Source organism: Sylvia atricapilla, chromosome 23, assembly GCF_009819655.1.
Source record: "Sylvia atricapilla isolate bSylAtr1 chromosome 23, bSylAtr1.pri, whole genome shotgun sequence".
NCBI lineage: Eukaryota > Metazoa > Chordata > Aves > Passeriformes > Sylviidae > Sylvia > Sylvia atricapilla.
The window spans coordinates 3,088,168-3,114,645 of record NC_089162.1 but is presented as its reverse complement, the minus strand read 5'-3'; the positions used below and the strand labels follow the sequence as shown (position 1 = coordinate 3,114,645).

At 55.3% G+C, this 26,478-nt stretch overlaps 1 protein-coding gene across 4 annotated transcripts in view; it reads left to right on the top strand.

Annotated features, from left to right (window-relative positions):
• The window catches only part of IGSF9B (immunoglobulin superfamily member 9B), a 39,692-nt gene extending 13,660 nt beyond the window's left edge, over nucleotides 1-26,032 (top strand). Inside the window, exons 8-22 of one of the 4 annotated variants that reach the window (XR_010745258.1) lie at nucleotides 2,166-2,308; nucleotides 3,078-3,218; nucleotides 4,435-4,551; nucleotides 6,180-6,272; nucleotides 6,377-6,527; nucleotides 7,104-7,227; nucleotides 9,919-10,094; nucleotides 10,682-10,908; nucleotides 11,761-11,845; nucleotides 13,153-13,314; nucleotides 14,035-14,080; nucleotides 15,398-17,029; nucleotides 17,398-17,723; nucleotides 18,530-18,575; nucleotides 25,204-25,281. Coding sequence is in view for 3 of the 4 variants with exons in the window: in XM_066334686.1 (XP_066190783.1) it covers nucleotides 2,166-2,308; nucleotides 3,078-3,218; nucleotides 4,435-4,551; nucleotides 6,180-6,272; nucleotides 6,377-6,527; nucleotides 7,104-7,227; nucleotides 9,919-10,094; nucleotides 10,682-10,908; nucleotides 11,761-11,845; nucleotides 13,153-13,314; nucleotides 14,035-14,080; nucleotides 15,398-17,029; nucleotides 25,204-25,325; nucleotides 25,733-25,956 (3,443 nt within the window). In the remaining variant the exon portion in view is untranslated. Of the gene's footprint in view, nucleotides 1-2,165; nucleotides 2,309-3,077; nucleotides 3,219-4,434; nucleotides 4,552-6,179; nucleotides 6,273-6,376; nucleotides 6,528-7,103; nucleotides 7,228-9,918; nucleotides 10,095-10,681; nucleotides 10,909-11,760; nucleotides 11,846-13,152; nucleotides 13,315-14,034; nucleotides 14,081-15,397; nucleotides 17,030-17,397; nucleotides 17,817-18,529; nucleotides 18,576-25,203; nucleotides 25,326-25,732 lie in introns of those variants that run through there. The other 3 variants (XM_066334687.1, XM_066334686.1, XM_066334688.1) reach the window with 3 other exon arrangements.
• Nucleotides 26,033-26,478: the final 446 nt, after the last annotated feature.

Below are 26,478 nucleotides of genomic sequence, written 5' to 3'. Positions count from 1 at the left end.
TGGGTGTGGGAGACAAGAAAACAAATGGTCTGAGCAGTCTGAGTGACACAGCTCACCTGGGACCGGTGTCCACCTTTGCTACAAGTGTTTTTCAGTTCGGTGAGCATCATCCCGTGGCTGCTCCCTCACCCTGCTGGGAAGCACCGGGTCAGGGCTCTCAGTGCCAACGAGTTATTTCTTGGTGTTCATTTTGGGGGCTCATTCCTGTGGCTCGGCCGTTCCTCGAGCTGCGGGGCTCGGCGTGTCACATTTTTCAGGCGGTAAGTGATCTAAACAAGCAGAGGAGAAAGGGCTGTAGCAGCAGCGTTGCTTCCCACGCTCGCTCGTTCTCCCGGGATCCCCGGGCAGTAATGGGTAGTGTGCCACCGGCATCCTGTGGCATTCCACAGTAATGGCCTCAATTGCCGCCGCTCCAATTGCAATATTGCTCTGCTCGAAAAGGCTGCGGCGCTTTTATTTCATAATGAAAGACAGGCCTGAGCAAAGTGGGCTCTCAGCGTGGGTTATCCAAGGCTACCTTAGAGCTGCTGCTGCCTTTAGACCTGGTGCTGGTTTGTGGGGAGCTGCTGAGAGAAGGGCTGGCAGGTCCCCGTGGGGATGGATGAAAGGGCAGAGTGGGCAGGGGCACGGTGTGAGCGGTGCTGTGCCCAGGCACAGGCATGATTTGGGTCTTGGAGTGCCCAGCTGGGTGGCTCTGGGAAAGCCTGTGGCCTCAGGCCATTAAATCTGCCCTGCTGCTAATCCAGGGCCGCTTGTCAGGGCTGATAGCTGTTAAAAATAGCTCTAATGGCAGGGAGGACAGCGCTCCGGCAATCTGCCGCTCAGCCAGGCTTCAGCACAAGGAAGGGTGCTCGGCTTTGGGTGCCACAAACCCTTTTCCTCCTGAGCAAACCTCGTCCACACCGGGGCTTATGCCACGGGAGGGAGCTTCCCATCCTCCAAAGCAGATGGGAACACAGCTCTGGGTCATTAGTGGGCTGGGCTGGCCCCCAGCCAGTGACCTAGTAGTGAAAGGCTCGATCCCATTACCCTCTCCCGCACTGCTGGAGTCCTTGATTACATTTCCTAAGAGGTGGAGTTAAGCAGAGGGGGGTAAAGCCTGCTCCATATGCGGCTCTGGGCAATCTGGGTTATGGTGCCACTGCCGGGGGCACGCGGTTTTGGGGAGTGGCTGGGGTGACGTGCTGGGAGCAGAGCTCCCAGACTCTGCTGGTTTTGCCCCAAGAAAGCAATAAAGAGAGGACACCCCCACATCTTCCATCCCTTCCTGTTAAGCACCTTAATGTTTATCTCTCACTTTGCATCAGCAGTGCAGGGATGCTGCACCCCCAAACCCCCACATTTATCCCTTAATGCAATGTAACTCCCTTCAGGATTTTCCCATAACCTCGTGCTGCCGGTGTCTAGACAAGATTGTAGAAATACTCACTCTTATTATTAAAAATAACATTTTTTTAAAAAATCTTCTTATTAAAGAAAGTCTAGATTCTCTTCAACCCACTCGCACTTAATTAAAAAGCTCTTAGAAGTGCTGTTAATGACACATTCTAGACTGGAGGATTGTGAGACACCTCTCTGTGTGGGTGGTGCAGCATGGAGGGGGGGGTTAGATCTGTATTTTAAGGTTTTTGCATCTTGGAAAGGGTGAGGTGGCTGCTGTTCAACATGACCCAGCATCAATGAGGCATGAGTACAAGCAGATACGGGAGGTAAAGGACTTGTGGCAGCCTGGACACGGATCCCTTTTCCCATCTGGGTGTGTTTTAAGGCTTGGCAGTTGAAATAGCTTTGACTGCTGGCATGTAAAGCCAGGCTGTGCTGGGTGTTCATCACACCTGGCACGTGTCGTGCTGTGATGGAGCAGCGCAGGCTTCAGCGGGATGCAGGTTGGTATGGAATTGGAAGCAGGCATATCTCACATTTCTTCTTAAATGCAATCTTTAATGAGCCCCAGGTAGGAACACCCTGGACATGAGCAAAGCCTCGCAGAAATGCCAGGTGTTCTGGTGGATTTATGTGTAGCGAGCCTGGCTTAACAGCCGGTGGGAGCCAGGGTGGTGCTGGGCTCGGAATTCATCACAAAAGTGAGGTAGATCCTCTGAAGCCAGGCTGGGAGGAGAGATGGGCTCTCTCCTCATGCTAACGTGGCGCTGCTGCCCCCCCAGATCCTGCCCGTGTGGTGAACATGCCCCCCATCATCTACGTTCCCATCGGGATCCACGGGTACATCCGCTGCCCGGTGGAGGCAGAGCCCCCGGTCACGCTGGTCAAGTGGAACAAGGACGGGCGTCCGCTGCGAATCGAGAAGGTAACGGAGCCCCCGGGGAGGGGAGGTGGGGGCACAGGGGGGTTCAGACCCTCATGTCCTCAGCAAACACCAGGGAGCACCACCAGGCCCTCTGTGGGTCCCCTTCTGTTGTCATGGATGGGATGACACTGCTTTTCCTTTTCAGTTGTGGGCAGAGTTAATTCCAGATCTTGTACGGAGCCCACAGTGGACATTCTGTGTCTCCCACATCTGATGCCTTTTTCCCCCCTAAGGTCACCTCCTGATGGCCCTGGTTTATTTTTCCAATGGCAACTGGTGGTTAAAAGACCCTTTTAACAAATCTACATCTTCCACTAATCATGGTTTGATGTGTCTGAGCAAGGATATTAGCCATTAAATATTTAAAGGAAACGCTCAATATTTTAAATTTTTTGCTTAAATATTAACGATTTGGAGTTGTAATTCCATTTAAAGCTGTTGCTACTGTGGCCTCATGTTCCTTGGTGCCCTCAGTCCTCCAGGTGGAGATGTCTTTGCTGACTCCAGAACAAGTTTTATTTAGCGTTAGATTCTGATCTTAAATCTTTTGGGCTTCATGAAGGAGCCTGCCTGTGTTTGGATGGGCTGATGTTGCCCAAGTTTCCACTCTCTACTGTTGAGGAGATGCTTTGGAAGTTGGGAGTGGGATTTGGCATCTCCCGGAGATGTGACAGCCACCCTGGGCACGGGTGTGGGGCTTGGCTGAGGGAGAAGTAAGGAGCCGTGGTGGATGTTGGATTAGTGAGCTCCCTGGTTATCCCTGCTGCAGTATTCCGGCTGGAACCTGCTGGAAGACGGGTCGATCCGGATCGAGGAGGCCACTGAAGACGCTCTCGGCACTTACACCTGTGTGCCTTATAACGCCCTGGGTACGATGGGCCAGTCTCCCCCTGCCCGACTGGTACTGAAGGTAACTCTTCTGCCAAAATCCCATGGGTTTGCTGGGAGCAGTGTCCTCCTGTGCCAGGAGCGGCTCCCGGGGCTGTGTGGGGAACAGCAGAGGCTCCAGGGTGAGGGCGTGTCTGGGCTATGCTTAGAGATGTGCTTCCCACCAGCACAGGCAAACCCCCAGGGCATCCCGTCTGGTGTAGCTGGAAATAGCCTGCTGGAGCAGCAGCACGGGTTTTGACACTGGACTGGGGTACTTTGAGGAAATATCTCCCTGGAATGTCCCCCTTTGCCAACAAAACACTTAGCCCTGCTGGCCCGGGCTTGGGTTCAGGAGGATTTTAATAAATGGATGATTTGAGCTCCACGTGCTCCTGCTGCGTGCGGCGCCTGGGGCGCGCCGGGCTCCCAGTGCAGTTCCCAGAGTGTGGCTGGGGTGGGAGCTGCTGCCTCTTCCCTCCCTGAACACGAAGTCCTGTGCCTGGGAGGGAGCCGTGGTGATTCATGGTGTCTCGCCGAGGTTCAGATGATAACGCTTTGTGTACCAGACACACACATCCGCCGGGGCGGCTGCCGGGGCGAGGAAATCAGGTTGATGGCTGATGTGATGTGGGTGGGTTTCTTCCTGTTTCGAGGAGGTAAAAAGCAAGATGCTGCTCAGCCTGGAGAGGAGAAGTTGTGTGGAGTTGTCACAGCAGCCTTCCTGTGTCTGAGGGGACCTGCAAGGAAGCTGGAGAGGGATTCTTTTTCAGGAATTGTAGAGGTGGGACAAGGCATAATGGGATCAAACTGAAAAAGGCAAAATTTAGGTTAGATATTAGGAGCAAGCTCTTCTGTGCAAGGGTGGGGAGGCCCTGGCACAGGTTGCCTAGAGAAGCTGTAGCTGCCTCATCCCTGGAAGTATCCAAGGCCAGGTTGGAGCAGTCTGTGGTAGTGGAATGTGTCCCTGCCTGTGGCAGGGGGTGGATTGGGATGAGCTTTAAGGTACTTTCCAACCCAAACCATTCTGGAATTCTATGATTCTGTGCTCCAGTGCGGTGGCTCTTTGGAGAGAAACTCCCTTCAGGTGTGTAATTTGGTGTGCCATCGAGGTGCCTTAGCACACATTCTCCACACCATTTTCCTGGCAATGCCTCAAGATTATCCAAAATGGGGATTGGGTTGCTTTGGAACAGGTTTGGTTTGGGTGATGGGAGTTTGGGCAGGGTGACACTCCTTGTTTTTCTCTTTGTCTGCAGGACCCCCCCTATTTCACGGTGCTACCAGGCTGGGAGTACAGACAGGAGGCAGGGAGGGAGCTGTTGATTCCTTGCGCTGCTGCCGGAGACCCCTTTCCCATCATCGCCTGGAGAAAGGTACCCGGCCTGCCAGACAAATCTGCAGTGCCTTTGGCTTTTGGTGAATATTGCAGACAGAGAAGCCACACTCTGTCCCGGTAAGAACAAACTGCAGGTACAGCTGCTTCGCTTTGGGCTGAGCCACTGCCGTCCTGTCCCGCAGGTGGGTGGGGGAAGCCCGGCTTGTGGCCACCGAGTAATCCCGGGAAACCGACACGGCAGCATCCGCAAAGCTGAAACACTGCCCCCTGCCCCGGCCCCTCTGCCTCGCCAGCACTGCCCACGGGACACTCTCCTCCTTGCCTGGCTCCCAGGTGGTCACCAGCAGGACGTGGCAGTCGTGGCAATGCCGTTCTCACAGCACACGCCTGTGGAGGGGAGGGGATGTGTCACCACAGCACATCCAGGGATCTCTCGGCTCTGGACCAGTCAGCAGCTGCTTTACTGCCCCGTGACTTCAAAGACCCTGGGAAGAAGATGTTTTTATGATCCTGAACTGGATATAAAGATTTCAAGATGTCCGTTTTCATAGAGCAGGGTGTGGTGACACCGACTGAGAGCAAGGAGGGCTTTCCAGTCCTTCTGCAGCCTTCCCCTTGCTTCCCACCTTCACTGCTCCCATAGGAGAGAGGAGGAAGAAACCTCCTGGGCTCTTAATCGTGCTGTCAGGAACTTCCCTCCAAGCCTTCCATGCCCTTTTTAGGGTTCTTGAGAGTGAGCTGGGTCCTTCTGTCACCCAGTGGGACCATCCCCAGTCCTTGTGTCTTGAGCTGCTGGATCTCTGGGGCCCTTTAAGCAGCACGAGAAGGACCACGACTTGCACACATTGCAAGTGACCTGCCTAAAGCTTGTTGGCAGTTTAGTCTTTTTCTCCATCTTATTTTTCTTTCCATGCCCTCACCAGTCTCAGTCAGGTTTCTTTCAGTTTCAGCCAGGTTTCTTTCCAATCCCACTTGTGCCTTCTGGTGGTCCTCCTCATTTTGTGCCTCTGGGCTTATCTCGCCAACTCCAGTCAGGGCTGGCTTGGGCTGGGTTCAGTTTGCCAGTGGCAGAAACCAGCTCCCTCCATCCCTCCCCATCAGCCCACCAGTGCTGACCAGCCTCTTGAAGGACTCCTGGGCTTGCACTGGTAACCCCACGTGTCCGTGGGCTCCTCTACTGCTCCTTCTTTGCATCAACCAGTTGGTCCTGGTGTTGATCAGTGGAGTCCCCCACATGAAGAACAGCTGAAGAGGACTCAGGACAACGTGGGATTTGCACAACTTTGGCTGATGGGCATAGATGAGTTCTTACAAGATCCATCTTTCTGCTTGTCTTGAGAGATTCCAGGCACCTCCATGCACGCCATCCTCCCACATCCCTATGGGGACCTTGCTGCCCTGACCTCCGATGTCATGGGTCCTGCCTCTCATCTGCTGCTGACTCAGGCTGAGGAGCAGTTTGGGCATCTCCTGTGCCTTCCCCATCCCGGGAGGGGGTTTGCTGGGATGGCCGGTGCCCCTTCCCGCAGCAGTTTCAGCTTTGGATGCCGGCGGTTGAGCCCTGGCGCGGGGCTCGCTGTCCGTGCGAGTGCCGTGGGGTTTCCCACTCGTGTGTGAGCGCTGAGCAGCAGCCTCCTGACGCATGCCTCTCGCGTTGCCCCCCAGGTCCTCTCGGAAACGGGGGAACCGTCTGCCTTGCCACGAGCGGAGAGACCGGATCCCCTGCCGGTGGCCGGCGGTGTCCCCTGGGCCGCGCAGGTAGCTTAGTGACCCCGCCGCCGCCTCGCCCTGCCCCACAACCCGCTGCTGAGTCATGTCTGTTCTCTCTTTGCCCGCTGCCCCCACCCCGCTCCTTGCCCAAGGTAGGGAAGCCCAGCAGGAGCAAGCACAACACGCTGCCCGGCGGGACCCTGCAGATCCGCTCCCTCGGCAAGGACGACCACGGCGAGTGGGAGTGCGTCGCCACCAACATCGTCGCGAGCATTACTGCCAGCACCCACCTGACTGTCGTAGGTACGGGCAGGGCAGCAGGGGGCCTGGGCAGAGCCCCCTAGGCAAGGCAGGAACTGGGGATGCTCCCTGTCACAAAGAGAACTGTGGTGACAGGACAAGGGGGAGTGGCTTTGAGCTGAGAGACAGAAGGTTTAGGTGGGATATTGGGAAGGAGTTCCTCCCTTTGAGGGTGGTGAGGCCCTGGCGCAGAAGCTGGAAGTGTTCAAGGTCATGTTGGACAGGGCTTGGAGCAACCTGGTCTGGTGGAAGGTGTTCCTGCATATTTGTCCTAGTTTAGGGCAAATTTGAGAACCCCAGGACACCATGTCAGGAAGGTTTGAATAGACATCCCTTCAAGTTCCTTCCAGCCCAAATCACTCTATGGTTCTAACAGCAATGTCTGCTTTAGATGTTATTCCCTGGTGGAGTTGCCTTTCTCTGTGCTGTTGTTTTGGCCACCTGTCCTGCTGCCATTTCCAGCAGAAATGGCCTTGGCTATTGGCTTGGGGCAAAAGGAGTCCCCTTGGACCGTGGCTTGGGAGAAGACTCCTTGAACCGTGGTGCTGCTCCCCTCTAAGCTGTCCCCTCTCTCTGCAGGGACAAGCCCTCACGCCCCGACCAGCGTGCACGTCGTGGCCGCCATGACCTCAGCCAACGTCTCCTGGGAGCCCGGCTATGACGGTGGATACGAGCAGACTTTCTCAGTTTGGTACGGCCCTCTGTGAGTCATCCTGGCATGCTTTGCTCTCTGCTTCTTTTCCTTCCTAGCCAGCCCGAGCTTGGAGCAGTGGAGGGGAGGAGGGTGGGGAGGATGGTGTGCCCAACTCTGTGGGCCTTATAGGGCTGAGCTCCCTCGGGGTTCCTCGGAGACATGGGTGGTGATGGGGGTGGGATGGTGTAGTTCCCGTATTTCCTCTCCCTTCTGTGCTGGCCACTGCCTCCGTCTGCCCCAGCAGGTTTTACTCTGCTTGTGGTACACGGGAGATGCTTTGCATTTGTGTAGCTGCGCCTCTGGCATCTAATTTCAAGATAAACTGTTTATGAGGCTTAACAGCCAGGGAGAGGATGGAAAATGCAACCTTTAGAGAGTGTGTCCTGGAAGAGCTGTGACTAAGCAGAAATGTTCTCTCCTTGCTCTGCGGCTCCCTGGAGGTGGTTAAACCCCAGCTGAGATCATGACCAGCCACTGTGAGATGCTGGCACTGGGGATGAGCCACTGGGGCTTTGCTCCCATAGCTCCTGTGCTCCCACTAAGCTGGTGGGTGCATCCGGGCCAGGCTCAGCCCTGTGCTTTTCCCCTGGGGCAGGGGAGAGAGAAATGTAGCTGCAGCAAGTCTGGGGTTTACTTTGGGCTCTGCTGTTTTCATCTTCTAAAGAATCATCCTTGGAAACGTGGAGGGGATGATGCCTTCCCTTTCCAGGCTTGGGCTGGCATTCTTCAGCCTTTCCTCTCGCTCTCTCATTCTTTCCTTGCCTTAATTTGCCCTGATGGAGGCTGCTGATAGAGAGGAGAGAGGGAGATGCTGCCTGTAATGATTTCTGCTCTGCTCCAGCCCGGGGCTGGGCTGTCTGTTTGGAGATGGGGAGAAGGAATGGATTGAACAGAGGGGGGAAAATGAGGGAGCAAGCTGAGCAGTGCAGACCTTGCTTTGATGAAAATGTCCTTGGGAAGGAGTGGTTAAACCTCTCTGCTTTGGAGACGTGGCTGCATCAGCAGCTGCTGCTGCTCTTGCTCTGCAACCTGCTCTCAGATTCCTGCCTCCTCGTGGCTCTTCCAGACTCCACAGGGAGAGAGCAGCCAGCAGGGAAGGGTGTTTGCACCAAGCTTGCATTAAGGAATTCAGGGAGCTGCGAGGACTTTGGATAGGGAGACATTTCCCTGACCCCAGGGTGTGATCCCTGGGGGATGTGCTGTTCCCTGGGACCAGGGATCTGGGACACAGCTGGCTCATGCAGTGCCATCCAGAGTGCCATCCCTGTGCTCTGCTCCCGGCTGTGGGGTGCTCAGGCAGAACACAGCTCCATTTTCTCTAGATTCATGGTCTCCTCCCCTGTCTGCGTTGTAGAGGCTGGAAATGCAAACCCTGCTCCCCAGGGGTGGCCAGGGCCACCACAGCATTCCAGCTGCACCACATCCTCCCTCGGCAAGGGGGTTCTCCCAGTTCAGTGCTGCATTTACCCTCTGCTTTCCCCACCCCTCAGCCCCTCTCTCCTGTGCCCCTGCCTGCAGCAGTGCTGGGAAGGAGGGATGTGAGAGCAGTGGGATAAAACACTGCAGGGAAGCCTGGCCTGGAGAGGGGCTGCCCTGCTGCCCTCCTGCCTCTGCTACGGTGGTGGGGGATCCTGGGATCTGTAGTCCCAGCTGGAGCTGCAGTGACCCAGAGGTTTTCCCTGGGTTTGGTGGAGGCACACGGCACGTGCACAGCTCTCCACTGACCTGCTTGTTTCCATGGCTTGCTGCTGCTTCTCTGCCTCACTTCCTGCTCCCTGGACAGCAGCATTATTTCTCTTTGCTCCATCTTTTCCTGCTGGGTGGATTCACCTGGCTGTGTGCTAGTGGCTGCAGATGTACCCCCTCACCTGTGCAGGACAGACCATCTGCACAAATCCTTCCCAAATCCTCTTGGACACCACCAAAACCTGCAGCTGAGGGCTCAGACTCCTAAAACATCTTTTAACAGGAGCACCTGTACTTTCTAACACAAGCAGTGGTGCTGCTTTGGGATGTGGGATCCTGCTGGGATATAATGGCTGCATGCTCCTGGGTGGCACTGGGATGGTTCTGGGAGCATTTTTTTACCCTGGGTTCGTAGTTAGACCCCAGCAGAAAGGTTCTGTCCTGAATTCCCTGCCAGTGCCTCTGCTGCTCTGCCAAATCCTGAGTGGTGGCCTCAGGCTGTGCTGGCAGCCCCCAACTTGTGCAAATGTGGCAGAAGTGGGGATTTAGTTAAATGTCTCTCGTGGGATGACATGTACAGGGCTACAGCTGAGGGAGAACTTGGCTCTGGCTCAGGAGATGTCGAGGTATAAATGGGAACAGGGCCTGTCTCCTGCGTCAGCCGTTCCTTTTGCAGCACTCACCAAAATGCTCCAGCTCCCACTTTTGCCCATGGGAATCTGCTGGAGATCACGTCAGAGCGGGGCTGTTGGCACTGCTGTTATCCCTGACCCAGCTGAGGGCAGAGGGGAGAGCTGGTGGCAGTGCCCCTGAGAGCTGGTGGGACACGAGGGGATGGTGTCCTGTCCCAGCTCGTGGGTGGGGAGTGGCTGCCCCACGTCCATCCACATCACTGCTGTCAAACCAAAACCATCGCTCGGGAAAGCTCCATTTTTGCATTGGAAGTTAATGCTGCCTCTTTGTCCTCCCTGTCAAAGACAACTTCCCTGAGGATGCTCCCTTTTCTCTCCACAGGATGAAGAGAGCCCAGTTTGGACCCCATGACTGGCTGTCTCTCCCTGTGCCAGCTGGTTCCAGTTGGCTACTGGTGGATACCTTGGAACCAGAGACTGCTTACCAGTTCAGTGTCTTGGCTCAAAACAAGCTGGGCACCAGCTCCTTCAGTGAGGTGGTCACTGTGAACACTCTAGGTAAGTCCTCCTTGGGAACAAGGGGAGGGCTGGGAAGGGCTCTGGGAGGTCTGTGGGGAGAAGGAGCCCTTTGCCTTGCTCCGTGTGTCCTGTCCGCTGGGGATGGAGATAAACATCATCAGCAAGAGTTTCCATGTAGGAGATAGTTTGTGGAGGGTCCTGGATGAAGCTTGCAGATTTTGCTGGCTGCATGAGGCTCTGAAGGGCTCATCCTGAGAGACAGCATGGGAGAGCTGTACTGTGCCAGTCACCTTTCAGATCTTCCTTAGGTTCAGCTGGGATCAGGAGATATTAATAGAGCACGAGATCACTTGTTACAGCTCAGAGCCTTTGGGCTCTCAGGTGGAGGTGGGAGGAAGCAGGAAGGCCTGGAGTCACGGCCTCATTAGTCCAGTGCCTTTTGAAAAGCCACCTTTGTATTTCCATGATAAGAGACCAGACTCCCAAGACGTGCCCTAAACTCCTGGAATGTGGGAACAGCCACAGTGGTCCTTCTGCTGCTTCTGGGAGCACGTGTGGAAGAGGATCTCCTGTGCTTGCCCTGCCCCATCTCAGAGGTGTCCCTGTCCCTTCTGCTCTGTCCCCAGCATTCCCTGTAACAACTCCAGAGCCTCTGGTGTTGGTTACCCCACCGAGGTGCCTAACAGCCAACCGGACACAGCAAGGCGTCCTCCTGTCGTGGCTCCCTCCCGCCAACCACAGCTTCCCCATCGACCGCTACATCATGGAATTCCGCGTGGCGGAGAAGTGGGAGATCCTGGATGATGGCATCCCGGGCTCCGAGAGCGAGTTCTTTGCCAAGGACTTGTCCCAGGTGAGCAGGGGCTGCCCACACCACACCCAGCTCAGGGATCTTTCCCAGCCTTCATGGCTGTGTGATAATATTGGCACCATCTGCTGTAGCTCCAGGGAAGTTTGGGAGTGGCTCGATCCCTGTGCTCGATCGAGGAGCTGGGCCAGTGTTGGAAAAGATAGAACATTTTAAAAATTTTAGTTAATGGTGTTAGGTAATCATAATCAATATACATATAAATTACAAATAGTGTGTTAATTACTCGTCAATTACTCTTAGCCAGCATTTGGCAAAGTTGTTGTCAGCTGCTTTTGTAGGAGCACAGCTTGAGAAAGTGACTGAAACTTAAAGTTTTGATAAAGGCACTCTGATATGCTTCAATGAACAAAGCCTGGGAGAGAAGGATGTATTGTTGAGGTTGGAATGTAGGATTTATGGACCACAAGGACACTTTGCAGAAACCAGAAGCTAAAGAGACTAACAAAGTCTCAGTATATATTAGAAAGTCCCTACAGGAGGAAAAAGATACTAAAAAGACTAAAAATAGGCACTAATTAGCATAAGAAGCGAGAAATCAATAACCAATAGAGGATAGAATACTAACTAATGAAAGAGAATTGTGTAATTTAGAACCAATGAACAATAATTTTTGTTTGATGAAAAACATATAAATAGATGAAAAAGGTTTGTATCTGTGTCTGGGTGGATGCCAGAATTTTCCTGGCCACACACCCCCTGGGCAAGGATAAATGTTGAGTTACTAACATAAAAAAGGTGGTGTTAGAGGGTTTTATTTATCCTGGGGATGTTGGAGGATCTGATAGGAGGCTGGAGGCTGTGTGGAGTCCCTGACAAGTGTGTTTGGTGTTCCAGGACACCTGGTACGAGTTCCGTGTGCTGGCGGTCATGCAGGATCTCATCAGCGAACCCAGCAATGTCGCTGGCGTGTCCAGTACAGGTGAGGGCTGGCTCCTCTTATCCCCCCGGCCGTGGGGCTGTGAGCTGGGCTGAGGGGGCTGCAGGGCTGCCACGGATGTGCTGAACACGGCGCTGACCCGAGGCTGCCTCCCGATGGGAGCAGGCGAGGACAAATCCCCGGAGCACCGCAGAGCCCAGCACGCCCCGGCTCTGCGGTGAGCCTGGAGAACAAAGCTCCGAGCGGGCACTGGCGCAGCCTGGAAACGGCAATGAAAGGTGGAGAGAGGGAAACGTAGCACTGCAGTGCAGAGTCCACAGGGAAAAGAGCTTTGCAAGCGGGAGACTGCAACGTGCTGCAGTTGGTGCGTGTTCCCTGCACATGCAGCTCGGAGGATGCTCCTCCAGCCGAGGGGCAGGCGGAGGAGGGCTGTGATGGCGCTGGGGAAGGCGAGGGCAGCAGGAAGGGATGGGGATGCGGGGAGCCCGGATTTTCTGGCTCTCCTGGAAAACCCGTCTCGGCTGTGTTGCGATGCAGCGGTCTCTCTCTGCCCCCAAGTGGTGCCAGTGTGCTGAGGAGAGTTTGCTGCAGCCTCCCTGCTCGCTGTCCTTGCTCCAACCTCACTGCTCGCTGCCCTTGCTCCTCACGCCCAGTTTTTCTGATGGGGTTTGGCAGGTGCCCGGCCCCAGGCAGCTGCTCTCCCAGGCTGAAAGCCCAGGCTCCGTGAGGGAATGTGCTGATCCTGGATATGGCAGGAGCACTGAGGTGTGCAGGGTGCACATCAGCATATGCCCATAGCTGAGGTCTGCTGGGGCTTCATGTGTGCTCCTGTACAGCAAAGGGGTGTCGTAAGGCTTTGGAGCCCACTTTTCATTGGAACACTGAAATGAAGCACTGACAAAGAGGTTGAAATACCTTGTGGTGCTGCAGTGTGTTATTCAGCCAGGAAGTGACTGCAGGTTTGCTGCAGTTGTGTGTGTTTAGACATAAATATGTATTTGCTTGGTGTGGAAGCTGGGTGTCCACCAGCTAACACAGAAAGGTTTATCAAGTTGCTTTTGGGATTTCTGGTCTACTTGAAGATGTCCCTGCTTATTGCAGGAGAGTTGGACTAGACAGCCTTAAACAGCCCTTTTCAACCCAAACTAACTTATGATTCTGTGATCTGGAGTGAGATCACCAAATCCCTTAGCCTTTAAGCAGTGCTGATTGCGCTCCCTGGGGGGGCTGGCTTGGAAGCAGGGTCTTTACAGAGATTATCATTCCTGGAGACTCTCACTGCCTCCACACTGTGGCAGCTCCCTGGGGAAGGCAGCAGGTGTAACACTGAATTGTGGTTTTTTCCCCAGACGTTTTCCCTCAGCCTGACCTGACGGACGAGGGCCTAGCCCGCCCGGTGCTGGCTGGCATTGTTGCCACCATCTGCTTCCTGGCTGCTGCCATCCTCTTCAGCACACTCGCCGCCTGCTTCGTCAACAAGCAACGCAAACGCAAGCTCAAGCGCAAGAAAGGTGAGTCCATTCCTGGTGTGCCTCTTCCCTCCTTCCTGTCTCCTCCTCGTTTCTCCCTCCCTGGTTGTGTTGTGGTCGTAACCTTCTTCCCTGTCTGTCTCTTCTTCGTCCGTGCGCGTCCTCAGGTGAAGCCCTGACTTCCTCCCTCGGCTGAAAGCGCCCGCGGTCGGGAGCGGGAGAGGCAGGGTGGGTGAAGAGGCGCCAGAGAAACTAGCCTGGGAATTCCGAGGGAGCTCTCCCACGTGGTGATAACTCCTAGAGCCGGGGGTTTAGGGCTGGGCTGTCCTCTGGGATGCAGACGGGGAGGCACCGCTCACCTCCAGCAGGTCCCCCCGGAGCTGGGCTGTCCAGCTGCTCCCAGCCCGGAGCAGGCAGTGCTGGGCTAGAGAAGACCTCAAAGGAGACCTGCTGCTCTGCTTGCTGAAAGCTGGGACTGCAGCCTCCCTGCAGGAGCGGCTGGTAGGGGAAAGGGTGGCTGGGGAGCTGGAGAGGGCAGGGAAGCAGCTCCGTCTCCTCCAGCCTGCGGGGCTGCAGCAGCAGGACGGGCAGGACCCTGTGACGGGAGCTGTTTGTTGTCAGCAACCATTAAAGCGCTGGAGCAATGAAACCTTGGCCTCTTGTTGAGTGTCTTTTGTTGTCTTGATGTTGAGTCTGTCTTGTCTCTGTGGTGTTGCGCCTCCTCAGCGTTCTCTCTTCTTTCCCCTTTTTATTCTCTTCCAGACCCTCCTCTCTCGATAACCCACTGCAGGAAGAGTTTGGAGTCCCCGTAAGTATCTGTCTTAGCTGCAGCACCAGGCTGTGGGGTCTTCAAGGTGCCTCCCTCCTACAGTCGTTGCAAAGCTCAAATGGAAATGTCTCATCCTTATTTGGTTGCTCCTGATGAGTTGTTTTTGGGTGTTCCCTGAACTTTTGGGAACACAGCAGTTCACAAGAGACACATGGGCTTTGGAGCGGAAAGCAGCAGGGACAAATGCAGCAAACTGAGCTAAGAGATGACCCCGCCTGGATGTGTGAACATTTTCCAAAGCTGGAGTTGGCTGATGGAACTCAATACCACACCAGTTGAAGGGGCTCCTTAGGACAAGGATTAGCCTGCTGCATATGGAGTCCTTCCTGCCAGCTCCGTGTAGTTTATGAGTCATTCTCTGTTGGGTCTTTTTTTCCTGGGAAATTCGTCTTTTCTCCTGAAGAGTGCCCTGCTGAAGCCTCTTTCCACATGTGCCCAAAGGTAGTGGATCGTGGTGATGCAGAAACTACAGCTCCTTGCAGATCTCATCAAAAGCACGTGTAGCTGCAAATCAGGAGCATCTTCCTGGTGGGAATGCAAGAGTCTGGGATGTGGACGCCTCATTCTTTGGCACCTCGACTATTGCAAAATGTCCTGGTGCCGGTGGATCTGAATCTTACTTGTTTTCAGTTCACTACACTGAAATAACCTGCACTGTCTCTGTTGGATCTGCTGTCTTTTGCCTCGCAATCCTGTTTGTCCACGGCTTTCTGGATAGGGATGAGGGAATTATCCTGATACTCTTTGCCTTTTGAGGCACTCAGCCTAAAGTCTGGGTATTGAGAATGGGAGGAAGAGTTGGTCTGAAATGATCCATCAGCATCTCCGAGTGAGATGCTCAGTTCTGTGGGAGGGAGCATTTGCCTGATGTCGCTCCTCTCAGGGCCTTTCCTTGGCATGGATAGCTCAGGTGGACATAAGAAATGTTAGAAGGAGTTGGAAGTGAGCTCTGGATGTGTCTTTTTTCCCTGTGGGGCTGTGGAGCTTGTTGCAAGGTGTTGGCGGAACTTGTTGCTAGGTGTTGGGGTGTTGGTGGAGCTTATTGCAAGGTGTTGGTGTGAGCTTTCTGCCCTAAGTGTTCCGAGCTGCCCTCCCAAGGAGCAGGCGTGTTGTGCACTGCTGCTGGTGAGACTCTGCCATCCTGGTTAGCCCCTGACAATTTCTCCTAGAGATTCCTCTTTTGAGAGCTGGTAGCACTTTGTTTTCCGGATCCAGAGTTGTTCTTCTGGGCGAGAAGGCCTCTTTTCTGCTCCAGGTGACCGTCCCCTCTCTCGGTTTCTCTCCCCTGTGGTCCAGGTTGTCTTCCGGCAAGGTGAGTCCCGAGAGCATCCGCACGCTCCGTCCCCCCTCGGAGTCCTCTGACGACCAGGGCCCTCAGGCCAAGCGGATGCTGAGCCCCACCAAGGAGAAGGAACTCTCCCTTTACAAGAAGACCAAACGAGCCATCAGCAGCAAGAAGTACAGCGTCTCCAAGGCGGAGGCTGAAGCCGAGGCCACCACTCCCATCGAGCTCATCAGCCGCGGGCCGGACGGACGCTTCGTCATGGACCCTGCGGAGATGGAGCCCTCCCTGAAGACACGGCGGATCGAGGGCTTCCCCTTTGTGGAGGAGACGGACATGTACCCCGAGTTCAGGCAGTCGGACGAGGAGAACGATGACCCCGTCGTCCCCACCTCGGTGACCGCCCTGAAAGCCCAGCTCACCCCTCTCTCCTCCAGCCAGGAGTCCTACCTTCAGCCACCAGCATACAGCCCCCGGTTCCACCGGGCACTGGAGGGTCCCGGCGCCCTGCAGGCCACCGGCCAGGCCCGCCCGCCGGCCCCCCGGGCTTTCCACCACCAGTTTTACGGTTACCTCAGCAGCAGCAGCCCCGGGGAGGTGGACCCACCGCCCTTCTACATGCCAGAAGTCAGCCCACTGAGCTCGGTCATGTCCTCCCCACCGCTGCCCCCCGAGGGGCCCTTCGGACACCCCACCATCCCCGAGGAGAACGGGGAGAACGCCTCCAACAGCACGCTGCCCTTGGCCCAGACCCCCACGGGGGGCCGGTCCCCCGAGCCCTGGGGCAGGGCGGAGTTCCCCTTCGGCAGCCTGGAGCTGGCCCCTGCGCCGTTCCCCCACCAGCTCCAGCCCTGTGAGGCGGCCGAGGGCTCCCAGCCCACGGGCTGCCTTCCTCGGGGGCCGCCCCCCTCCTCCCTCCAGGTGGTCCCCGCATCCTACTCGGGCATCCTGCCCCTGGAGGCACCAAAGAGCTGGACCGGCAAGTCACCGGGCAGGGGCCAATCCTCCGTGCCCACTACCACCAAGTGGCAGGACAAACCTATGCAACCCATGGGATGTCAAGGGCAGCTAAGACATACCAGCCAAGGTATGGGCATACCCGTGTTGCCTTACCACGAACCGTCCGAGCCCGTTGGCCCCAGCGGCACAAGCACATTCAGCCTGGACACCAGGTGGTACGAGCCCCAACCCCGACCTCGGCCCAGCCCTCGGCAGGTCAGGAGGGCTGAGCCCAGTTTACATCAGGTGGTGCTACAACCTTCAAGGCTTTCTCCTCTGACCCAAAGTCCCCTGAGCTCCCGCAACAGCTCCCCGGAGCTGACTGCCCGCGCCCGGCCCCGCCCGGGGCTCATCCAGCAGGCAGAGGTGTCGGAGATCACGCTGCAGCCGCCCGCGGCCGTCAGCTTCTCCCGCAAATCCACGCCGTCCTCCACGGGATCTCCGGCGCCCAGCAGCCGCGGGGACAGCCCCAGCTTCCGACCGACCACCGCCTTCACCCCCGTGGGCACCGGCTTCTCCAACTCCCAGGGCTCCTCCCTGCCCGTGGACACCATGGATGTTTTCGGAGACATCCCTTCTCCGAGGAGGGCTGGCGAGGAGATTCTCCAACCGGAGCCGACATCCACCACCACGGTAGCCGCCACAGGGTAAGTGTGTGAGCACCGTGGTGACCCCCTCCCCGGCCCCTTCCTGGCTTCCCCCACCCTGCCTTACCCACTCCCTCTGACTCCCTCCCTGCCATCACCATCCCAACTGGTAGGGTCTCTCTGGGCACGCTGCAGCATCCCTTTTGGAGGCGGCGTCCCGCGGGCTTCGCTAGGCAGAGGCTGGTGCCACGGGCACGGGTTGCATGGCCGCCGCCCGAGAGCGCTGGGTTTTAGGCAGGCGACCTTCCCGGTCCCTTGGGAATCAGGGAGCGCCGTGACTCGGGCTACGGGCCGTCTACCAGGTGTACAAAGACCTGGCTCGCTTAGGTAAGTGTCCTGGTGTCACTGGAGGTTGTTTCCTCTTCTAGCTGCTGGCTCTTGGCTTTCTTCGAACGTTAGGGCCGCCGCCGCCGCGCCTCTGTCTTCCTCCTCTTCCTTCCCGCGGAGTCTAGAGAGCTTTAATGCATGACAGAAACAGCTATCACGGTCACCGCCCCACCTGCAAAAGGGATGCTGCAGCCCCAGGACGCGGGCAGGGAGAGATCAAGGACTTAGCCACACCAGCAGCATGTCAGGAGAGGAGGAAAAATAAAAATAAACTAAGCCCAGCGGAGATCGGGAGGCTGCCGGCACGCTCAGATCCTGCCCTAAAGAGGGATGTGGCTGCACTAGACAGTAGCGGCTGGTTTTCCAGGTACCAGGGTTGCTCCAGGCAAAAGCGTCTCTCTCTCTCTCTCTCTCTCTCTTCTCTCTATTTCTCCTCTTTCCTTCCGTCTTTCACAGCACCTTAGACCCCGTAGCCGTGCTTTCGTCCCATCCTTTCGTCTCGCTTCATTCTGGCTTCTTGTGTGGTGGGGTCGAGCCCCCTCCTCCGGCTTGTGGCGGAGAGCAGTCGGGGGCCGGGGCCGCCAGCCCCGCGGAGCCGGCACGGTCGGAGGCGTTCGGAGGAGAGGCTGTGTTCTGGGGAGGGGGGAGGCAGCGTTTCACCCCGCAGTGCCCTCCGCATTTCACTCCCCGCCCTCTGGTACCTGGAAGCGCTATGGCCTTAGCAAATCCCTCCGGCACTGAACGGAAGGAAGGAAGGAGGGCTCAGGGGAGAGAGGATGGGGAGGGAGAGCAGCTGGACGAGCCTGAAATGACTTCTGTGTGCCTCTGGAAAACCCAGCTACGGAGCGATGCAGTCAGGGATGTAGTCACAGGTCCATGTCTCTAGCAGGGCATGCCAAGGAGAGCCAGCTCCAGGACAGAGCCGTGTTAGAGCAGCACTGTTGTCCGTGCTTTTATGCAGTGTATCCATTCGCTTTGTTGATTATCGTTTTTGTTTCTTCTTTTCCTTTCTCTTCTGTTTCTTTCCCCCTTTCTTCTCCAGCCTCGTTTCGTTTGTGTTTCAGTTTGGTTTCTTTCCCTCCTTTTTCCTTTGGAGTTGTTGACGTGCTGATGTGTTGCGGAGCTCGGCTCCTTGCGGGTGTTGATAACTGCTTTGTTTTTGATTAATCTCAGCTATCTGGGCAGTGTTGTCGAGACAAGCTTCTCCTCAGCTCAATAGGTAAGGGTGATCCATGTCCGAAAGGATGGTGTGGGTGCTGTGGAGGGTGGCCGGGAGCGGGGCATGACAGGGGACACGGAAGGGGCTTTTCCAATACCATCTCTTCCTTTAAAGGGGAATAAGGAATGTGAAAACACTAGGAAACACCTCTGGACGCACAGTCTCTGTGGCTTTTGGGTTTCCCCTCCCAGCAGCACACGCTGCTCCCCTGCCTTCGGGGCTGGGGCTTGGGATGAGCCGAGCTGCCGTCTCCCTGGGCCACACTTCTTTCTTGGGGGATGGTGACACACGTGACACTTCTGGCCCTGGCAGGGTGCACGAGGGTTGTGTGGTGTTAGGGAGATGTGTGTTGAGGTGGGGTTATCCCAGATGATCCAGATCAGGAGGAGCCCACAGCCACCCCCTGATGCCAGGAAAAAGAGCCACCTCTGAAGCCACCAGTTGCAGATAGTCTGCCTAGGGTGGGCTCCAAAAATCAGTCTCCAGCTGCAATCCAGCACATGGAGAGTTTTGTTTCAGTATCTGGATCTGTTTTCTTTTCCCGAAGTGTCCTCAATCACAGAAAATGGGAGAAATCTTTCTCCCAAGATGGATTGTATGCTTGGTGGCAGCAGAACTATGTTCTCAGGCTGCCAGATAGGTGCTTTTTCCTTCCCATCACAAGTGTAGTCATGGGAAAATCCCTCCATCCCTGAAATTCTCCTTGGAGAAATCTTTGACTTCTGACTAGGCTGTAGTTAAACAGCCCATAGCAGATCTTGGAAGACTCTTCCAAGAAAATTCCTCCTGGGCTGCCTTCATGAGGCTGGTTTCCTAGATAGCCATGGGCATTTCTGGAACTGGGATGGAGTAATCTGGGGATGGTTTTCAGACCTTAGAAGCAGAAGAATATCACTAAAACTGCCAAATCCAGATGGGATAATAGTAATTTGTGACCCAGAGGACTGGCAACACTGACACTGACCTGCTTGGCCATGAGCCAGGCTGGATATGAAAGCAGAGATGGGATTGTAGATAAGCCTATTTCTAAGGGCCTGGCCATACCCAAAATTCCTTAGGACAGGTCTTACAAAAGGCTAAGCTTTGCTGCCTTGGTTGGGAAGAGGCAAGGTCCTGGCTGATTCTCTCCAACAGCCGGAGGAGCCTTGGGAAAGGCCTCATGAGAGAGAGAGGTGATGTGCCTAGAGAAATCAGGGAGATGTTTCTGGGAGAGGGGAATTCCTCCAGCTGACCTGGAGGGTTGTCCTGGCATGGGGAGAGCAGGATTGGCGAGGAGGGGGTGTTGGATGTGTGTGCTCCATGGAGGAGCCATCCTCTTGGTGTGACAAAACCCATCCAAATCTCTTGAGCACTTGGCTGCCTTCTCCTTCTGTTTCTCCTTGCTGATCCCAGAGCAGGGCATTCCGAGAGGAGCAAAGCTGGCAGCAAGCCTTGGTGAGATCTGGGCTGTGCCAGCCTTTTTGGGAAATGGGGAAGCCCTCAGAGAGGATGTGGCTGTTCTTGCTCTGTGGCACTTGGCTGCTCTGGCAGCATTAGGGACACGAGCAGACATGGCTTTAGCACAGCAGAGATGAGTCTAGGCTCGTGTCTGAGTTTGGTGTGGCTCTTTCCCAGATCCTGGCTGGCTCCAGTGCTGGCTGCCATGGGCTGATGGATTTTGAGGAGCAGGGTCACACTGCCCAGCAGGATGGGAGCAGAGGCAGGAAGGGAGCAGGACGTGTGTCCTACTCCAGGATACTGCAAGGACGTGTGTCCTACTCCAGGATACTGCAAGGAGCTGCAGCCACAGGAGCAACTCCAGAGTCATTATCCCCTAAAAGGGGAAACCAGAAGAATAAATCTCACTTCAATAAGCGAGGAATCCTGCAGAGAGCCCAGCCAAGTAATTTCTTGATGATTTGGGGTTATAAAATTGTCAGTGCATACAGAGCACAGGGATTTTATACCAGACCAGCCAGATTTCTCTATTGCCGCATTAAAAGCTGAGAGGAGAAGGAGAGGCAGCATGTGAGCTCCATGCTGCAGCATGGTGGCTTTTGCTGGTGAAGCTCAGGTAGTTTTTATGGATGGGCAGGGATAAATGATGTGATTACTGAGCCAGCACGAGGATTTCTCCCATCTTCTTCTCTTAGGATTCAGCGTGCATCTCGGAACAGGGAAAAGGGGGCTGTCGCTTCCCTACAGAGGGAAACCCAAAAACCACAGACAAGGCACCAAGCTCCCCTGCCCCTCGGCATGGCAGCCTGCCCTGGGTGGCCTCCCCAGGCTCCCTTTGCCAGGGCAGCACTGCCAGTGCTGGGAGCTGGGGGCTTGGCCGTGGCATAGCGTTGAGTGACGAGGGAATGTTGGCGCCAGGCGTGCAGGTGGAGCAGCAGCCCTCGCTCCCCACTTGAAAGAAAACAGGTTCCCCTTTAAAGACTGTCCATGTGCTGATCCTCTGCATGTGTTCCATGCCTCCTTCCGCTTGGAGAAGTTGTGAGTCCGCTTGTCTGAGTGCGTTTTTCTTTTCTTTCTGAATTATTATTATTATTATTACTATTATTTCATTTTTATTTTCAGTCTCTTTAATTTCCTTATATCTTTTCTCACTCCTGTTTTTTCATTTATCTTCCTCTCTCCCCTCCCTTTCCCTGTGACTGTATCCCCCTCTTCCTGTCCAGCCCTGCCCCGTTTCCCTCGCCTTCTCTCCTCTCCGTCAGCATGGTGGTGCAGTCCGTTGTGTAGATGAGTTGTGGTGTCTGCAGACCCGTAGAAGGGCACCCCTTCTCTGGTGTGCTCCCCGCTGTGACCAGCCCCTTCCTCCCTCCCTCCTGGCCGTGCCTTGGCAGCAGCAGCAGCCCTGGCCTGGGGCTGTCACCGCGGTGTTTCTCTGGCACCTTTTGTGCTGAAGGATCCCAAGTGTTCCGGGATGGAGGCAGCAGCCAGCGCTGCCTTGGAGCAGAGTGGGAGTTCTGACTCGCAGGAACCTCATGTAGGAGAATTGAGCTCTTCATGGGAGGAGGATGAAGGGTTGAAGGACACAGTGGGCTCCTTTCAAGTGGATACTCTTCTCTATCCAAATGGATGCTCTAACATGCCCAAGCTGGATGTCAATGTCTTGGCTCACGGAAAGGAGGAGACAGGAAGGGTGTGTTGAGACCTCTGTGAGGTTAAATATATATAAATATAATGTATAGTATCTCCAGGACTCTTCTTTTATATTGGGTTCCCTTCGGAGTAGAAAGAGTGGGTCTTCTTTCAGGGGTCTTCTCCCTTTATCTTTGCTTTGTACGTGGAAGAACATTCGAAGAAGAGCAGCAGAGATGTGTGTTGGGCTGGATACTTCTTCTCTACTTCCTTTTCCTGTCCTGGGACTCTTGAAGGTCCTTCAGTACCTTTGTGGCCTCTCTAGTGCTTCCCAGTCCATGCAGTCCAGACACTTGCTCATGCAGAAGGGTTTTCCTTTGAAGACTCGAGGAAAACTGCTGCTCCAGGTGTTGGTGGTGCCTCGCAGAAGGTTGGTGCCAGGAGTTCACAGGGGCTTCTCAAAGCTCCTTTGCTTGGCTCTGTGCTGAAGTTCCAGAAGAAGTTCACCCGCCTCCCTGAACATCTCATCTGTTGGTATTCAAGATCTCCCTCGTACGCGGGCAGCTGCCCAAAATGTGAACTCTGGGGGCAGGGAAAGGCTTTTGGCTGAGCTTAAAATGAAAATTAATTTGGAAGAATCAGCGCCCTTTGAAGAGATAAAGGGTGGGTAGAGCAGATAAAATTTGGCTGCTGAGTAGCATCGTTTTGTCCTCTGTATCTCTGCCTTGCCAGAGGTCAGACAGTATTTATGGTGACACGTGGGTTCAGTGCACTCACTGTTTATGTTTGTGTGTATAAATACGAGTTCAATTACGGAGAACTAGTGGAAATGAGCTTCAGGCAATTTCCTCATAATCCCTCATGTAAATCTGTTTAATTTTGTCAGCATGCCACAACAGCTTCTTCTTAGAAAGAAAAAAGAGTGGAAAGAGCAAGTGACTTTTACAGGCTGAGCTTTAATAATAGTGGCAAAGCTGTCTGGGTGGTGGGAAGAGGTGGTAGAAGGAAGGTGCTGGTGGGCAGGATCACTGAGCTCGGTGATGTCCAGGGCTTGGCACACGTGAGCTCTGTGGGCAGTGGAGCTGGAGCAGCTGAAGTCACCATTAGCCAAGTACCTGCAGGAATGTAACTCCCGTGCACCCCACAGAATGGTGGCTCTAAGTGGGAAAAGCCTGTCATTGGCCACTGAAGCAGGAACTGCTGCAGGGAATGCCATGCTGTGTCCTCTGGGTCCTGCCTTCAGCCAGCATGTGTGTGGCTGGCTGTGTTGGTTCAGCTCAGAGGGTAGAGCTGCTGCTGCTGCTGGCAGCATCTCTCACAAGAGGCTGATTGCACTTGGGAAGGTGTTTGAGCTCTGCAAATGTAAACGTCGTCTTCCTGACGAGGAAAACCTTGGATCCAGCCAGCGGGACTCCCGGCATGTCTAATGAGCTGCTTCATCTTTGGCTGATGTGATGCTCTGCTGGGAGCTGGAACAGAGGCTCTCCCTGCACCTTGACGTCTCTGTTGCATTGGAAAACATGAGAAGGAGCTTTTCTGTGCCCAGTGTTTGGGTTTCTGTTGCGTCTGCTGCGCCTCAGCTGCTTCTTCACCTCACGCTGCACTTCCCTGGGTGCTCTCCAATGCTGCCAGCAGAACTGAGAAGCTTTGCAATCATATTCATCTTCAAAAAAAAACCCAAAAACCCTTCTGCTCCCCAAAGGGAAAAATCTCCTGGGAGCTCCTTGTCTGTGCACTCCAGCTGAAATTTCAATGATTTCTTGAGATTTCTGGAGACACTTGGGATGCTGGGTGGGAAGCGCTGCTGTCACACTGTGCTCTGCAGTGGTGGCACAGATGGGGACCCACAGGGGAAAGTCTGCAGGGTGTCTTCAGTGTCAGCCAGGCTCTGCCTGGACCCCAGGGGAGGTGAGGAGCTCCAAACTCTCCGTGGGTGGATGTACTCTGGTACCACAGCCCAGGAGTGCAGGGTCTGTGCTCCAGCCCATGTCCTTGCCCCTTCCCTGCTGCTCCTGCCACCAGCCACAGTGTTTTTGCAATGCTGGATGGGGCACACCTTGCTGACAGACAGGGGGGCATCATCCTCAGTGGTTCTGTGCCCAAGCAGGAGTCTGAAGGCACTGATATTGCCTCTTGCAGCCAGCTGAGGTGGCTCCTCCTGCCCCCCTGCTGCTGTGGCTTGCGGGGTTGGCTGATCCCTGCCCTGGTCACAGATGGCTGCAGGAGCTGCCATCAGCACTGTCCTCTGTGTGGCTCCTGTGACAAGGTTTGGTTGCTGACCTCTGGTGACCAAGTTATGAGAGCAGAAGAGAGTCCTCTCCTCTGAGGGGTGCCAGCAGGCTGGTTTAAATCTCCTTTCCTCGCTGGAGCCTGCCTTAAAATGTTTGCTTTATCACAGTGAAAGGTGCTTTGTGGAGGCTTCCCGTCTTCTCTGGACACCTTGTCTGGAAGTGGCTTGGGTTTATCCCAGATGGCCTCAGGCTTCTTCTGTGGCATTAGGAGTTGGTACTCTTGGAGGGTTGTGGAAGTAAAATGGAGAGGGGGAAGGAAATGGGAAAGCAGCAAGAAGGGGGGATGCTGTGATGTGTTATAGATAAGAGCTGCACTGCCCGCTCTCCTAAGGAAAAGGTTTTCCTCTAATGCTCTGCTCTCTACAGCAGTCGTACTTTCCAGACCCTGGATGGGAAAAACAGGTACAGTGAAGGAAACAAAAAAAATCTCTTTGCAAAGGGGAGGATACTGCACCTTGAGCTGGTTCCTGTAGAAGTGTTCCTCAGGGGGTACAGCTGATAAACTATGCCTTGCACCTGCTGGCTCTCCTGCAGGAAGCATCCCTTTGCAAATGCCTTCCTTGTCCTCACAATAAAACCTTGTCAGTGTTTCCATTTCCAGCCCCCAGCCTCTCGCTGTTCCAGGAGCAGATGCTCCTGTGCTGTCGCGTTTCTGTTGTCGCTTCTCACAGGGACCTGGGAACGAGGTACCTGTCCCAGCTCTGTCGGTGTGTGCCCTTGGTGTCCCTGTCTGTCATGTGGCCCCTGGTTTTTCTGGCTGTGGGAGCAGGGCCAGCAGGATCCTGCCTCCCTGCTGTTTGTGGCGCCGATGTTGTCCGCTCCGGGTGGCTCATGGTGCCCGTCTCGATGCTGCCGTGCCGCTTCTGCCTATCTCTTTCTCTTCTCTCTCCATCCCAAGGGGTTTCCTACCACTTCCCAGAAATGCCTTATCGGACATAGGATCTGCCCCGTCCTGTTTTTGTTTAGCAGTGTTGGCATGGCAGGCAGGTGAGCTGGGGGTGCCCACGTTGGACGTGGCCAGTGGCACCGGCCAGGTCGCGGCGCCGTACGAAAGCCTGGAGGAGACGTAGGGGGACAGCGGGGACGCCTCACTTCCTCCATCCCGCGCTCTGGCACGCCTGGCTGGCCCTGCTCCCTCGGCCCCGGGTTTCTCACCTCTTCCTTTTCCACGGCAGAGCCGGCTGGGATCGGCCGATCCCCCACCGGGGACGTCCAGAGGCCCAAGCGTGGCCGGGAGCCGCTGATGGCACGTGTCTGCTTTTCCTTCCTAGAAAACGTCCATCTCCGCCCGGGGACGCTGCTGCACCTGAGAGGCTCGAAGCTCTGAAATACCAGCGGATAAAGAAGCCCAAAAAGTCATCCAAGGGCTCCTCGAAATCCAGAAAACAACCCAGTGAGTGCGAGGACCTCGCGGTCCCCAACAGCATTCCCTGTGTCCTGCTGTGAGCAGAGCTCAGGCAGATCCCTGCCGCCTCCAGCGCTGGGGGTCTCCAAGCCCTTTCCTGGACGCTGCCCTTGTTCCCTGCCTCCCAAAGGGAAGTCTCCCCGGGCTGCTTGTCTGCAGGTTGTCCTTCCTTTGCTCCTCCAAACCAAGTCCTTTCCATGCATCTCCCACATTTAGTCATTTGTTGGGATTTTGAGCGTTAATTTCATTTTCCCTGGTGCGCAGCGTTCTCCCTTCTTGCCACGCTGCGGGTTCAGGGCCAGGCTTGCTGTCACATCCCTTTTTCAGCAAGCACAGGGCTCTGCTCTGCCTGCTGCTGGCTCCAGTCCCATCTGCCTTCTCTCCCCCCTTCCCAGACGGCTCTGCCTCCCAGGTTCAGCACCCTCCCAGCTCTCAGGTACTGTCGCCTGACGAAGCTGTCTGCCTCCGCAAGAAGAAGAGACACCCTCGTCAGGACCCCTTCGCCCGGCTCTCAGCGCTGAAGGACGACCTCTGCCACCGGCAGCTCCCTGAAGACCAGACAGCCATTCTCAACAGCGTAGACCACGACGACACCAGCGGACACGCCACCCTGCTCTAGCCTGGCGCCGGTCCCAGGAGGTTGAACAGGAGCGGTGGAGGGAGCTGGTGTCACACCACGGGGGGATGGAGGTGATGGGAAGGAGGGGGGAACACCCCTGTGCTGTCACCTCTCTGAGAGGTTTGGCGGGGACAAGCTGGGGGGACCCAAGGGATGCTTTGGGGAGGATGCTTTGGGCTGGGTGTTCCTCAAATCCACTTCTCCTCCACTCTAAACAGCTTGGGTGGGGTGGGAACGGGGGGTGTTGCATCTTGGTTTTGGAAAAGATCTCTAGGCTTCAAAGGCATGGATGGAGCTTTTGACATCTGTGTCTGCAGCGCGTGTTTAGGGGGAAAGTGTGGGATTGAGCAGCTGGCCCTCAATCGCTGGAAGAAATTGAATGACACAGGGTGTAATTAAGTGACAAGAACCTAACAACCCAGGCAGGAACTGGTAATCTTATGAATCTGATAATGATAAAAAAAAAAAAGACCAAATAATCCCAGCAAAGCTGTAATTGTGAAAATCTCCCTGCCTCCCCCT